At 49.7% G+C, this 14,793-nt stretch overlaps 1 protein-coding gene across 3 annotated transcripts in view; it reads right to left on the bottom strand.

Moving 5' to 3' along the window:
• Nucleotides 1–785: 785 nt before the first annotated feature.
• Nucleotides 786–14,793, bottom strand: part of CACNG2 (calcium voltage-gated channel auxiliary subunit gamma 2) — a 51,989-nt gene continuing 37,981 nt past the window's right edge. For 2 of the 3 annotated variants that reach the window (XM_064455416.1, XM_064455407.1), the window contains 3 exons: nucleotides 5,733–5,816; nucleotides 1,877–2,017; nucleotides 786–1,397 (listed from right to left, as the gene is read on the bottom strand). In XM_064455416.1, coding sequence (XP_064311486.1) covers nucleotides 862–1,397; nucleotides 1,877–2,017; nucleotides 5,733–5,816 — 761 coding nt within the window. In that variant the 3' untranslated portion in view covers nucleotides 786–861. The remainder of the gene's footprint in view (nucleotides 1,398–1,876; nucleotides 2,018–5,732; nucleotides 5,817–14,793) is intronic. The other variant, XM_064455424.1, reaches the window with a different exon arrangement.

The following is a 14,793-nucleotide window of genomic DNA, read 5'->3' as shown; positions in this document are numbered from 1 at the left end:
AGGGTCCCCAGGGCCAGGGAAGGGGGGACCCCCTCTGGGGACACTGCAGAGGGGTGACTCAGCATCAGCTCCTGCGCTCTGGAGGGACAGGAGCCACTCTTAACCCCTACAGATCCGTGGGGATGAGCAGATCCCCATGGATCCCCTGGAGAACAGAGCAGGTCACATTGACCCCGGCACCCTGGGATTCTCCATAACTGGCCCAAGGACACCGAAGTCACTGCCGGCCAAACCCCCATCCCCTCTTCCCCAAGGAGCCCATGCTGCATTAAAGGTTAGTGGGAAACAAACTGTAAAATTAAAGAATAAAACCCCCAAAATCCAAAGAGCTGCCTCCTCCTCCTCCTCCTCCATCTCCCACTTGATTTATTGTCATTTGTTATTTCTTGGTTCCCTTTCATTTTTTTTTTTAAGTCTGTTTTTATTAAATGTTAAAATAATGGTACATGGGAAATCATGCATTTTCTTTTAAATTTATTTCTATTTTTTAAATCTCTCTCGGTTTTAAAGTTTTTCTTTTTTTTCCTTTTTTCTTTTTCTTTTTTTTTAAATAATTTTTTTCACTGTTGTCTCTTTCCTCACGTTTCCTTTTCATTTGTTTGTTTTTTTGTTCGCTCGCTTGTTTGTCTGTGTATCTGCTTGTTCGTTGGTTGTTTTTTTGTAGTTTTTTTTTGTGGTTTTTTTTGTTTTTTTTTTTAATGGATTTTTTTTTTTTGCGTTGGGAAGGTCCCCACCCCCCCATGGGGCACTTCCACCTCCTCCTTCCCACCCCCCTTCTGCCCCCTTCCACCCTTCCCACCCCACAGCCCACCCATCTCCTCCTTTCAGCTCCTGCCCCATTTTCAGCTCCTGGCGACGGCTTCATACCGGGGTGGTCCGGCGGTTGGCTGTGTTGGTGTGGATAGAGTCCTTGTTCTCTTTCTGGATACAGTTGTGAACCTGGAGGAAACTGTTATCCCTGTCGGAGTTGTAGGTGGCGGTGGGGGTGGTGGTTGCCTTCAGCGGGTCCCTGGTCAGGGTGTACATCGAGATCTCTGTTGATGGAAGGGTGTTGAACCCTTTGATCCCGACGGGAGAGGCATCCCTGGAGTGTGAAGGCTCAGTGGAGCGGGAGCTGGAGCGGCTGCGTCTCTGATAGCGGTACCGGTAGCTGGGGATGCGGGTGATGGCGGAGGACTGGAGGTAGTCCGTGGCACGAGCGTTGGCGCGCAGCTGTTTGTGCCGGTCTATGAACATGTGGACGGCCAGCACTCCCACCATCTCAGCTATAATGAAGGACAGGGCCCCAAAGTAGAAGGACCAGCCGTAGGAGTAGCTGTTCTTCTTGGAGTCACTCTTGGAGGGGTCTCCAGCATTGGCTGATATGTATACGATGATGCCAATTATATTACTCAGACCTGCCAGCCGGCCAGTGGGAGAGAGAGGGAGACGTCAGGAGGGCTGAGCGTGGTGGCAGGGCCCATGGGGTTGAGCCCCTGCCCCTGGGAGGAGAGGACAGGAGGCTCCCCCAGCTACCCATCCCCTCCTGGTGGGCAGCTTTCCTTGAGAAACACAGTCAAGACCCTCCTCATGTGCCTGCCGCATCCCTGGACTGCACTACCGGCTGGTCCCTGAGAGACATGGGATGTGGGGAAACCCTCTTCCTCCAGCAGCTCCCAAGCAGCAGGAAAGCCCCTGTCTGCAGGGTGCTGCTGCCTGCCTCTGCCAGGTGAGCAGACGGGACAGAGAGGCATTCCTGGGAGGCTGCTTTCACCCCAGATAGGTCTCACAAGGGCTGGGAAACACAGGCACTCCTCCTAGGCAACTGTGGCCCTGCAGCCTGCACCCCACCCCTGGAGCCCATCTCCAGGGCATCAGGCCCTGTGCATCCCTTTACCTGCGGACACGAAGAAGATGCCGGCACTAAGGATGATGTTGTGTCGGGTTTTGTAGAACTCGCTGGCTGCAATGCAGAGTCCACCCATGAAAAGCAGAATCACACTCAGGATCGGGAAAATACTAGAGGCTCTAACAGCCCCTGTGGAGGAGAGAGGGAGAGGGGCAGAAAGAACAGCGCATGTGTGAGAGAGAGGAAAAAGGGGCACAGAAACAGCACCGGGGTGAGGGGACAGGGGGACACAAGCACATTTCATGGGTGGGGGCGAAGGAGAGAGACAGAGGGCAACGTGTGTGGGGGAAGTAATTCAAGGAACGATATAGGCAGTGGGGGACGGAGGGAGGGAGAGAGAAACAAAGTGTGTCAGAAAAAGAGAGCGGTCCCAAGCAGCTCTCCTCTGCCCTGGCTGCTGATGCTGCCGTGTAGCTGGTGGCCTGGCACAGGGAGGCAGAGAGGGCTGTGGGGCTGGTGGATGAGCTGGAAGCCTGCCCATGCTGCCTGTCCCCCCTCAGGCTCTTTTCCTCTGCTTTTGGGGGCACTACAGTCTGGAGGGGGAGCCCCAGCACCATCCAGCTTCTCCTCCTGCAGGGTGCTGCCTCACATGCCTGCTCTTCAAAGAGCAGCAACCCGAATGCTTCCCGTGGAGCTGCTCAATCTCAAATCCTCCTGAAAGGGCATGAGCATCTCAAGGAGAGATTTTTTTTTTTTAATGGCTGGGAAGGAGCTCCTGGTACTGTGCACTGCTTTGTGGCTGTGGTGAGGACTGAGGAGCAAAAGTCCCAGCCCTGCATGCCAAAACGTGGGGCTTATCCTAGTGCTTAAACGACTGGGCTCCTTCCAGAGGGCAGTGATGGGTTTGGATGTGTCAGCTCCCACACACGCACGCTCTCTGTCAGTCGATATAGGAAGAGCTCAGCCAGCAGAGGGCAATGGCATAGATGCACGTATATGCTCACATGCGCGTGCAAAACATACCCCAAATCTTCTGGGGGAACTCTTTTGTATGCACACAGCAAAAGGCCCGGACTGTGTATATGCACACCCGCGCACACATGCATGCGCACACACACTGCTCGTGGGTTGTTCAGTGGGTACCGATGGTCTGTCTGAGTTTGTGTTGCTAATATTCATATTTTATAACTAGGAAGGCCTTCCCTCCTCCCTTCCCAAGAGAAAATAAGCTGTTAAAGTGTGAAATGAAGCCTTGCTTGATAAAGAAAGGTATCAGGCAGGCTGGTACAGTTCTGCTTGCAGAGCAAAGATCTGGAAGGGGGCATGAAAGTTAATCCTTCCTTGCCTGCAAGAATGAACCCTACGAAGCAAGCACAGGACTTTTTTCCTAAGTGGGCAGAGACCGTGCTTCAAAGACCTTGTTGGCATCAGAATCCTACCAGGCACAAGCAATCGGCTCTTTGAAGGGGGCCCTAGACCACTGGCTGTATATGGGGAATGCAAAAGGCAGGGAGAAACCTCTTTTGCTTGCTTTCCAGTTCTGGCTGGCTGTGTTTCAGGGAACAGGACAGTGATAATAACCATCTTAATAGCTTCTGGAAAGCAAGGCGGGATTTGACAATGTGAAGCTTAAATGGCGGTAAGCAAACACCTAGCAGGCATCCCCTGTTCAGAGGGTTTCTAGAGGGATGGTCGGTCAGTCCCACAGCCTGGCCCTGAGCACATCAGTTTTATCTGGGTCTTAATTCTGAAATTCAAGTCTCTTGGGAGAACGCAAAGTTGTCAGTTGACATGGGGAGCTGTGGGCCTTACATGATGGGGGAGGACAGCAGCCTTGGTCAACCCCTGCTTTCTGCCCCTCAGGAGGACCATGCTGGCAAGAGAGGGGCAGAATTTCATCCAGTCTTCCTGAGTCCATAGCCTTTGGTCTAAAGAGAAAGGGACTCATGATGGTGTTCAGATGCTTCCTCGTATCGTGTCTACTCTCTAACTCAAGTGTCTTCTGGCAAAGAAATGCTTCTGTTTCCTCTCTGACAACAGGCATTTGAATTCAAAAAGCCTAAGATACCTATGTGGATGGCTGGCAGAAAGAAAGTCTGACCCCTTCTAGCCAGGCTGTGGACACTGCCCCACAATTGTCCTGGTCTCCTGAATGAGGGAATCACCTAGTCTGATACTAATAATCAGCTTCCTAGCTGTTCTTGCCAGTACTGCCAGGCACCGCCCATGCAGAGCTCCCAGGACTCCAGGTTGGCAGAAGTCCTGGGAAGAAGCTGTTCAGTGGGGTCCCTCTCCAGTCAGGTCTAAGCCAGCAGAAATCCCACTTCCCTCGGGAGTGACCCAAGTAGTCCTTTATTGACTTGCCAAATCTCTCTTTGAACCTGGTTCTTTCTTAAAAGGGGCTCTACCGTGGGGACACTGTCAGGTCCTGACATTGGGCCAATTTTTGTCTTCAGATCTTGTTTCCTCTGAGGGAACAGACCCATTCTTCTTGAGATGTTCTCTCCCTTTCTCCAAATCCTCTTTCTGAAGTGCAGCTGATGCTGCAAGCAGCTTCCTCACTCCCAAACGACTCTGCAAGAGCTGGTTTGCCCTCAGAGACAGCCTGTGTAGTCGCTATGCCAAACCAGGTCAAACCCCGGTCTTCAGGTCTGCCGTTCAGGGGCCATGCAGTGATTAAGAGACTGATGCTGCTGAAAGGCACCTGCAAGAAGCAGTCTCCCTGGATTATTTACAGTTTATGGTGGATGAAGAACTGTTTGAGAAACCAAGAGGAAGCAGCATAAGATGTGCCTCTTTTCAAATACAAATGAGCCTCACAGAGAGTAAATTATCTCTCTCATCCCTGCCGCAGGGCTGGGTCTCCACATCTGGCTTGGAGCATGCCCATATGACAAGGAGCTATTCTGAAAGACTCCCTGCCTTTGGAGACCTCTGATGCTTAACCTTGGGAGGTCAAAAGCTCTCATCTCCAGTTTCTGAAGGGAAAAGATCTCTTCCTGTGATGTCAAAAGGCATTGGGCTTGTGGAGGGAGGGCAGGATAGAAAGGTGGGGACCTAAAAGGAGTGATCCCTATTCAGCTGTGCTAAAGGAAGAGCAAGCTCCTGCTTCTGGGGCAGGTGGAAATCCTGACTTGTGATCAGAGAGGGCAACACATTATGTGGATCTGCCCTGCTGGGCCAGGCTGCCTTCCCTGTCCCTGTGCACAAAGCAGTGCGAGCTTCACCTGCACATCCCAGGCTGTTGGAGCTCAGGTTAGGTTTCCTTACAGAGACACTGTGGGCTGGGGGTACAGCACCCCTCCCAGGGGCTCTGGGTGAGCCCCAGGTCTTTTCTTCAAAGGGCTCTGACTGTCCTTATTCCTGCTTCCTGTTCTCATCACTAAAATCACTAAAACCAGGAAAGATCAGATCTGCAGCCTTTGTAGGCAAGTGGTGTTTGGGAAAAGGTGAAAAGGGAAATAGGTGCTCCTTGGATACAATCCAGCTAATTTCTTAAATCTGATGTAACTGGAGTATCAGGTAAGGAAATATAAACTTCCTCTGCTTTAGGAGGACACATGCGCTCACACACACTCACACTGCCCCAGCTAGCCCAGTCCTGACCGGCAGCTCTCCAATGGATTTGCATTAAGACTCTGGATTTATATCGGAACCAATTGCTGTTAAAAAATAATGTCCCTGGTTGTTACTGTGAGTTTGAAACTTGCTCTGTCTCATAGGCAGAGCCCCAGGGAGTTGAGAGTGGAGCCGTTTTTGGGAGGTGGTGAGTGTCTGGGGTCACCTCCTCTGGCCCTCTAAGCCTCGCAGGTCCCAGCGTCTCCACCACCCTACCTTCAGAAAGCAAAGACACGCGGCACTAGCACCTACGAGACATTGCAAGGAGAAGAGCCTGAAGACTTACGGAGGAAATACTCTGCTGTATCGGCTTCATAATCTGCATCCTCAGGGAAGTGATCGATTTGCTTACACAGACCTTTAAAATTCCCTAGGGAACAAAAGGAAAAAAGAACAAATGAGAACACCAAAACCTGCCTTGCAGGAACAGCTGCCCTCTGCGTCGCCCTTTGTGCCTGCCCTGCCGTCCTCCCAGGCAGCACTCCCACTCGTGTGTGGCTGCCCATTAAATGCCCAGGTACTGCCTTTGCACACTTGCACACGTATTTGCACACACTTATTTGCACAGGCACGTGGGATTCGCCATCAGGATCCAGCCTGATGCCCACCTAGTCCAGTGCCCCTCACTTAAGAGCTTTGGACAGCAGATATGTCTCCTGCTGCAGACGGACAGAAGACCACTGCCCACCTCTGAGGGGGGTGGGATGGGAAAAGGAGCCAGAGACTGGGTCACACTGCGAAGCACAAGGGTCAGGTTCCCTGCCCTCAGCATCCACCGGTGTAACTGTGGGTGTTTGTGTTTCACCTGGCGTGGCTTTGGTGGATGCCAGAAGTGCTGTGTATGGCGGGGTGATCAGGTTTGGGTGGAAAAGCATTTGTTTCTCCCAGCTGCGAATTTGCTGTGTATTCATTTCACAGGCAGGATACAGCCCATTGTTCTGGTGCAGTACGAGAAGAACAAAAGCTTTTAATCAACTTTCTCCATGTGACTGCTTGTTTTTGCATACCTTTATCAGGCCTCCTCTTGTGTCCTCTCACAGGCTAAGGCTACATGAAGCTTGGTGCAAGTGTGCGTATGCAGCTCAGCAGCAAAACACACTTTGCGCTGGGGGACCAAAATCTTCCGCCATAAGTGAGGGAGGCTAGGCTGGTCACCCTCAGTTTCATCAGGCTGGTTTATGTGCAGGGCCTTTTGCTAGCTTTAGTCATGGGGCACCGTTTTTCACACACGCCATGACAAGCAAAGCCATCTCAGCAGGAGGCCATCAACATCTTCCCAGTCTCTTGTCATCTGGGATGTCTACAGGCCCTTATTCTCATCATTTGTTCCTCTTGAAATCAGGAATACCACTCCAGAGAGGTAATCCTTAAGCCATGTCATCATCATGACCACTGGTTGACTAGTAACTCAAAGGATCAGGTTGTTCATGTTTGTACAAAGGTGACCACGTGGAAGGCAATTTCATTGTACCTCCTGGGGTTCCCCCAACCTTTTTCTCCTGCCTTCCCTTACATCCCTCTCTGGCCTCTTGCTCTTGCTCGTCATTAACACAGACTGATGGACATAATCTGTCCATATGAGGTGCATGGATAGGCGTGATGGTCCCATTGGCCTCCTCACCAGAAGTCAGCCACCAAAGTGGCTCAGGCTGACTGACCCCTCAGCAGAAGTGTTTGGAGCCGAAGTCTGGAGAGTGACAAATGCTGTGGCAACCTGGAAAAGCTGCCTGCCACCCTGGTACTGAGCCCAGTCATTGGACCAGCTGGGTGTGCAGGGCGAGGGGACAATGAAGCTACCACACTTGTGGTTGTTGCCTCTGGGAAGGGTTGCTTGTGAGGAACCCAGAGCTCTTTCAGGCCAGCCATACCCAGGCTGAGACCTGCAGAGACTGTGTCAGGTCCCTGAGTTGTGTCTTGGAAGGTTTATGTCAGATGAATTCCAATGATCTTTCAGGTGTTTGGGAATAGCTGGAAGGACCAAGCTCAAAGGATTCCCCCTGAGTTTCTTCTCATGGCCAAGCCTTGCTGGAGCAAGGTTTGGGATGCTTTGGGAGGCAGTGCTGAGCAAAAAGCTGTAGAAGGCAGGTGAGTTTCTCTAGGTCAGCCTCCAAGCTCAGCTCCTTCTGCATCCAGTCAGCTTGTGTCTGATGCTTCTGAGATACCTATTGCCTTCAACTACTAGTTCAAATAGCTTTCATGAAGAGGCTAGAGATAGCAGTGAGGAGTGTGTGCTCATGAAAGAGGTAAGTAATAGGAGAAAAAAGTAGGAACAAAGCCTCTCCATGTACCTCTGAAGTGTTATTCCCACATTGAAACAGCATGTTATGAAAGGAGGTTATTAATCATCCATCCCCAATTCAGTTACCTCGCTCAAGAAGTGTCTGCTTCTCAGCCATAGCTCTTCTAGAAGGAAAGCTTCATAGCCAAGCAGATTCCCTTGCCTCACTCCCACCCTGCTACTTCCTCACTTAAATACCTTTGAGGAAGGCAGATATAGCGTGAAGGGGGTCCTTTCCCTAGCCCCTCACTTCCTGGGGCCATCTGCCTGCAACAGACAGGCAGCTGTAGGTCATTTGGCTGTAGTCACTGCTGTACAATGCACGTGAACACTGCCACTCTCTAAGGCAGTGGGGAGGTCTCCAGCCTCACATTTCAGCTCCTTGCCTAAGCAGATCCTGAATGCTGAGTGCCTCCTGCCTGTACACACTGGGGGAGCTGGCAGAGCCTGCGTGTACCTCCCAGGTCGGGGTTCCGGTGCACAGCCAGAGCCCCCCAGTTGGAATCAGCTAAGGAGGGAAGAGGCACTGCATCTGGAAGCCCCCGCCTCACTCTATGCCATCCTTTCCCTGCTTCCTCTCTTCTGCCTCTCCCCTGCTCAGATTCTTAGCTGTACTTGAACCTGATTAATTCCTATGTGAAGAATCAAGCTGCTTGGGAAAGATGCTGCATCTTATGCAGAGTGTCTTTTATACAGACTTGTGTGGGATAGCCAACCACTTAGGCAGGCTGAGGGGACATGCAGGCTCTTTGAAAATCTGCTCCTGGTGCTGAGTGTCCAAAAGGCCTTGCTGATCTTGCTCAGCAGGGTACTTGGTCATTGGGGTGTCCAGCCTTGGCTTGCTTAAAATGCTGTGGCATTGAGGACCTGCCCGTCACCACAGGCTGATATGCTGTGCCAGGCTGATTCCCCTCCCTGGCTTAACCCTGCTGGGGTTCATAAGGGCATGATGGGCAGCGTGGGTCCCACTTTAGCCCCTGCTTTGTCTGTGCTCTGCACAGAACACCCTGACTCTGCATGCTGACTATTAGCCTGTCTACCACACCCTCTCCTCCAATGCCTCCCAGCTCCTCTGGGCGATGGATGGGGAAAGGATGCAGAATTTAGGTCATTAATGCGCTAACTGGGAATATAAGAGAACAAGATTCAGTTTTTGCTCTGCCACACACATGCTGTTAAAACCATTTCTTCTCCCTGCCTTAGAGTGCCACCCTGTAAAATGGGGGTGACAGCACTCCTCTGCCTTGTGCCATACGGGGACGTGTTAAAGAGGGCATGGTGTGGGTGCACTGGTGCCAGGGGCTGTGCAAGCACATGGAGTAGGTGAGTGATGGATGGCGGCGGTTCAGAAATCCGCTTGATGCAGGGAAGGCCTCGATGTCACTTCTTGCGCCAAGGTCACTCAGCAATTCTCTGATGGACATCTGTGGCTTGCTGAGATGGTGCAGCAGCCTCCCTGGCACCTGCACTGGTGGAAGTGCTGCGGCCACACGTGGGGAGCGGGATGGAGCAGCTCAGCAGCACTACTGAGGTCTGACACAACAGCCTTTTCCTGTGCTGCACGTGTGGTTTGCGGAGCCAGGGAGGCAAGAGCCATGTGCCACCCTATAGTTAATAGTCCTGAATGCCTGAGCCAGAGCAAATCATTTTTTGGGAGGGTGTGTGGTGCTCAGAGAGCTCCTCAAGGAAGTAAGAGCAGTATCCTCCTGTACTTGTGTCCCTTTGCCCTTCCCACTCTCCCCATCTTGAGCTACTTTGTGCTGCAATCCCTGAAACAGGCAGGTGTTGAGCGCTCTGGCTTTTCCTGCATGCCTTTCTGAGAAACTTAAGCCATGTGCTTCCACCTCCTCTGTGCAGCTCTCCCAACACACTTTGGGCTCTCCCCTGATCCTTTCTCATGCTCACCTACCAGATCTTCCTCCTGTTTCTCAGTCTCATTCATTGCAGCCACCTCTCTCTCCCTGGCTTATCGGTGTGGGCATCCTTCGAGCAGCCTGCTTTGGGATGTGCAGAGGAGCTCTGACTTGTATCAGGACAGAAATGCTGGGGATGCCCAGGTCCATGGAAAATCACAGAGCAGCCCCTAAAGTCCCCTGGGTATTACTGGGAGTCCTTAGATGAGATCCCCACTGTTTTCTTGTCACCTGCCCAAACTTTGGAAAATGCAGTCTGGAGGAGGTTGGACTGGTGCAACAGGCACCCTTCGAGTGGCTGGACCGGGACAGAAGTTGCCCAGCTGGGACATTAAGAGCAGAGACAACGTGCCATACTGCCAAGAGGAACTGAATGTCTAAGATGCATGAAAATCAACGCTAACTGCAGGTTCAGCCCTCAGAGAGACCTCCTTCAGTGCGGCCAGGTCATCGTTTGGGTACATGCTGTCTATCCAGGACAGCTGGCAGCCGTCAGCTCTGCTGCAGCGAGAGTCAGACCGAGTTACCCCTGATGAGAACCTGGCTCAGTATTGTTGGTGATACGGTTTATTTTTGTGCTGCTTTGTGCAGCCCTGTCTCTTTCAGAAGTCTTGCTTGCCTGCAGAGTGCAATCCATTGCAAAATAGTAAGTTCCAAAGAATGAAAAGCTACTCCCTTCCTGCGGGGTAGGAACACTTTTAAATGATCAGGACTGTACATCTGAAAACTGAGAGCCAGAGCCAGGGGAAAAGACGTCCAAAAGGAGAGAAGCAGACAAAGAGGGACGAGAACAGAAAGACCTGTTTTCCCAGAATGATTTGTGATATTTCCATTTATGGAAAAAAGCAATCCACTGAAAGCTTTCCTTCAGTCTCACTCTCTAATTTAGCAAAGGTTTTGGCATGATGGCTTCTAGAGAAATAAATAAAGGGGGCTGGATATAGCTGTTGTCTCTAAAAGCTCAGAAAGATGGCTTGGTGTTAGCCAAGGATTCATTACCTCTTTCTGTCACATGGTCCCTGTATCATTTTAGGTAAGTCACTTCAGCCCCCTATTCTTTCACTCAAAATGGGAATAACAGTATTTCCCTGCCTCAGGGAAATAACCTGAGGATATTTATAATAAAAATATGAAAGTGATCAGACACTGGATCATTTGGGCCAGATAATTCTCTCCACCTTCCAGTTCAAACGTAACATGCTCATCTTTGATGTGACCTTCTCCCAGATAAATGCAAAGGCTGCGCACACGTGAAAGTTCTCCCATATTCACACTTGTGATTCCTGCCTTAGAAGGAATCTTCATTGCAGATTAATCTAACATTTGCTATCTACCCGTGGAAGAAATGTGAGAAACGGTACACGAAGGGCAGGTAGTCAGACACAAACACAAACATTTCTTTCTGCTCCAGGACCCTGTTTCTGAGCGGAGTCCATTTGGTACCAGGTGGTGAAGTGGGGCTCAGAGCCAGCCTCTGGCCTGGGAAGACAAATTCCACAGCTACGCAGCAAACTGTTGGCGTGTCTTTCTTACATGTATTGGCAAAGAGCTTCCAAACCAGCAGAGGAGGTCTGCTGTCCCTGTCAAAAAATGACACTAGTGACATTGAGTTGTTAATGCCCCACCTGACATGACTTCAAGAGGAAGAAGTGAGGTTTCGTGAAGCACCAAGGGACACACAGGAAAAGCCCTTCAAAGGCATTTTGATGGATCTCCACCCTTCTGAGACTGAAACACTTGAGACCACTCATCGTTTTGGGGGATTTGGAGCTGATGAAGAGCACAGTTGCAAGGAGCACAGACAGTGCTCATGGGCATCTGCTTTTACCCACCTGTGTTGACATGCCCAGAAGAAAGGCTGGCTTTTCAAAAGTGCTCATTATCCCTCTTGGGGAATCTCTTCATAGATAGCACCTTACAAAAATTAGGCCATCTTTTCACATGTCTCAGTATGCATTTAAAGGTCTTGGTTACAGGGTGTCGGGTTATACCAGCAAACGTAGCCACTGTGCCACAAGGGATGATCATTTTGAGGCTTGTGAGGTGCTGCTCTAGCAGCTCTGACCCTGTACAGCGGCAGGGGATGCTGTGCTAGTGGCAAAACCTTTAGACTCAGGCAGGTAATTTTAAGACCAAAGAGTCCACAGCTATCCTTAGGGCAGAGGAACTTTCCACTACAAGGTGAAGCTCAGTGGGGCAGCAAATGGGGTCTGTGGGGGTGAGCCTGGGACAATAGCAGAGATCCCATAGGAACAAAGGACCATCAGAGGTCTTACCACTTCCCTGTCCAAATGCAATGTGCCTGCTTTGATGTGGTCTTATCCAATGTAAACATGCAGCAGCGCATATGTTAAAAAAAACCAAACAAAACCCTAGCAACGTAACCAGTATGTTGCATACATAATTCTCTCCCTGGGGAGAGGATAAAAGAACAAGCCACATGTGACTGATATCAAGCTCCATCACTTAATGTGCCACTGGAAATCATTCAGATTGTGGTGAAGAAGCCTGTAAAAGAACTGATGCAAAATAGAAATTGATCTTATAGTTATGAAAGAATATCCCCCCTGCCTACAATGTAGAGCCATTATACTAGCGCTCCTCACCTTATTATTAATAATTATGTTTATTATAGCTGTTGCCAAGGATCAGATGATAAAGGGAGTTTACTGCAGTAAAAATGGTACAAACACTGCCTTACAGACCATTGCTGCCTTGATGAGTGTGAAGGAAGGGGTATATCACAGCACATTAGCAATGACCAAAGCTACAGCAGTAAAATGTCCTGATAATATCAATTGTGGGGAGATGAGTTTAGTCAGGAGATAGTTAATAAATAGAAAAAGAAATGCAGACATCGATGGGCAGGGGAGAAAAAGGTAGGAGAAGCCAGTATGGGGTAGCACTGAGGAGGAGGTGACGAGGTAGGAGAGAGGTAGAGTGAATGGCCATCAAGCACCAGGGAGAGAAGTCCCATCCAAGCCAATACCAGGCTCCTGCTCTGCCTTTTCAGCTCTTACTCCTCACTTGCTCTCTGCAGCCCTCTCTGACAGTCACCTGGCGAAGGAGAGTGGGCTAATGACAGAAGATGACACCATGTGGGCCATTGGAGGTGGCTTGCATGTCCCCCGTAGAGCCTCAGCAGTGCTGGAGTGCAGAAGAGCCCCGTTGCATCCCAGTGTTACCCGCATGGTCCCCCTGCAGCGCTCCGCCGGCCTGGCGCTGCCGCTGCGGCGGCGAACGGGGATCACGCTGCATCACGGCCGGACCCTGCGCCTGCTCTCAGCCTTGAATCGCTTTACATTTTTCCTGGGGGCAGCAGCCTCCTTGCCTTCCCACCCTGCTCCGTAACATCACTGTGTGCTGCTAAGTAGCCGATAGACTCTGCCTCAGAGCTGGCTATAGGTATTTCTTGTGCGTGGGTGGAGATGCAGTGGTAGCAAAACCTATTATTAAGATTATATGAAGATTTCAATTTATAAACACCCTGTCTTTACAGGGTTGTAACTTTCAAAAATATCCTTACTGTGGCTTGAAATTTCCCATGCTTTGTCTCAGGCAGAGAGTGAGATTGGCTGGGAAAATTGGGCAAAGGTTCTTGAACGCATTTTGGTGCAAACACAAGTCCGGCATGTTTACAAGCTGAAACATTGCGAGTGGCTGATTTTCAGGGACTGCTAGACATCTGTCCAAGCTACAAATGAAAAACCTCAACACAGCAATAACAAAAATAATTCAAAAATCCTTTTTGCATACATCCAGGTCAAACATATCCCCCAGTAAAAAATTGCCTCTGGTTTCTAGACTTTGCCAGAATCAAACCTGAGCTGAATTTCTTCTGAAAATAGTACTAAACACAAAAATGTATTAGGCTCATCTAAATCATCTAAAGCTGTGGATAACTTTGCTCCTCCTAATATTGTCTTTCTTGCATTTCCCTGCTGTGTTAGCATTCTGGAATTGAATACAGCTTTATATACATGTATAACAAATGCATGTTATTATTTCATATATATGTCTATGAAAAAATTTGGGTTTTCTAAACGATATTTTCCTCTGTGATTCAGTGAGTGTGTAAAGAATTGGCAACATCTCTGATTCCTCAGCAGAGAGGTTAGAAACTATTTCTATGGTTGTTAGAGTGACTAGGGTCACTCTAGGGAGGAAAAGCGTGAACTTTCTTGCGTATGAACCCTGTTGCAGAGTTTTCAAGGTATAGCAGCTGAGTTGGTACAAGGTATTGCCTTTGCCTTGCAAAAAGAGGCAGAAATGGTCCTTAAATGAGCTGGGAACCAGAAAAAGAATTGAGAAAAAGGTTTGTAAATAGCTGTACTCAGATGCTGTAGCATGATGTTGGGTTTTAAACTCCCAGAGCACAACATAAGTGCTGGAGCTGCTGGGGTGGAGGATGGAAAAGTGAAAGCAGAAGTTGATCAGGACATGGAGAGAAGTCCAAGGGAAACAGAAAGGGCAAGTGAAAGAAATCAAGATATTACAGAAGATTAAAAAAAAATCTGGAAATTTGTAGCACGAATATTTGCATGTGTGTGTAACAAGTCAAATGTGACACTACAACTGTGAGCCAAGTGATGGGAAGGGTGATGCAATTATCTGCAGTGAAAGAGAAATGATGTGCATAAGGTGTGGGAGGAGAGGAGATGCTCCATAGCTACCACAGGCAATCCCAATCCATGGCTGCACATCCAGATGTCGGAGGAAGGGTGGATGGGATGAAGGGAGTATTTAAGAGCTTTTGCTTCTCTTTTTTTGTGTGTGAGTTTCCCCCCCCCCCCCCCCCCCCCCATCACAGCAACAATATTGTAACTAGGACAGGTTTTGCATATAGGGCTACAACATCAAACTCTCAGATATCAGAGCATGTAAACAATGTCCTAGCTGGAAGAGTGCATAAAGACTGAACCATCTCAAACTTGAACTCAAAGACCCACAGCTCAGGGGGGTTAGTATCTCCCCAGAAGTACACAGAGGAAATCCATGGGCTAGAAAATTTATAATTCAGCTTATCCTATCGGGTTGCATTTTTGTCCTCAGATATAACTGTGTTGCTGATCTGTGAGCATGCACCAGAGGGCAGAGCCAGGCTCACCTTGTACAGTAAGTCATGTTTTGGATCAGTGGTCAGACTAACTCTAGGG

Source organism: Phalacrocorax carbo, chromosome 1 (assembly GCF_963921805.1).
Source record: "Phalacrocorax carbo chromosome 1, bPhaCar2.1, whole genome shotgun sequence".
Lineage (NCBI taxonomy): Eukaryota > Metazoa > Chordata > Aves > Suliformes > Phalacrocoracidae > Phalacrocorax > Phalacrocorax carbo.
The sequence above is the reverse complement of the archived record's forward strand: the minus strand, read 5'-3'. Positions and strand labels throughout refer to the sequence as shown.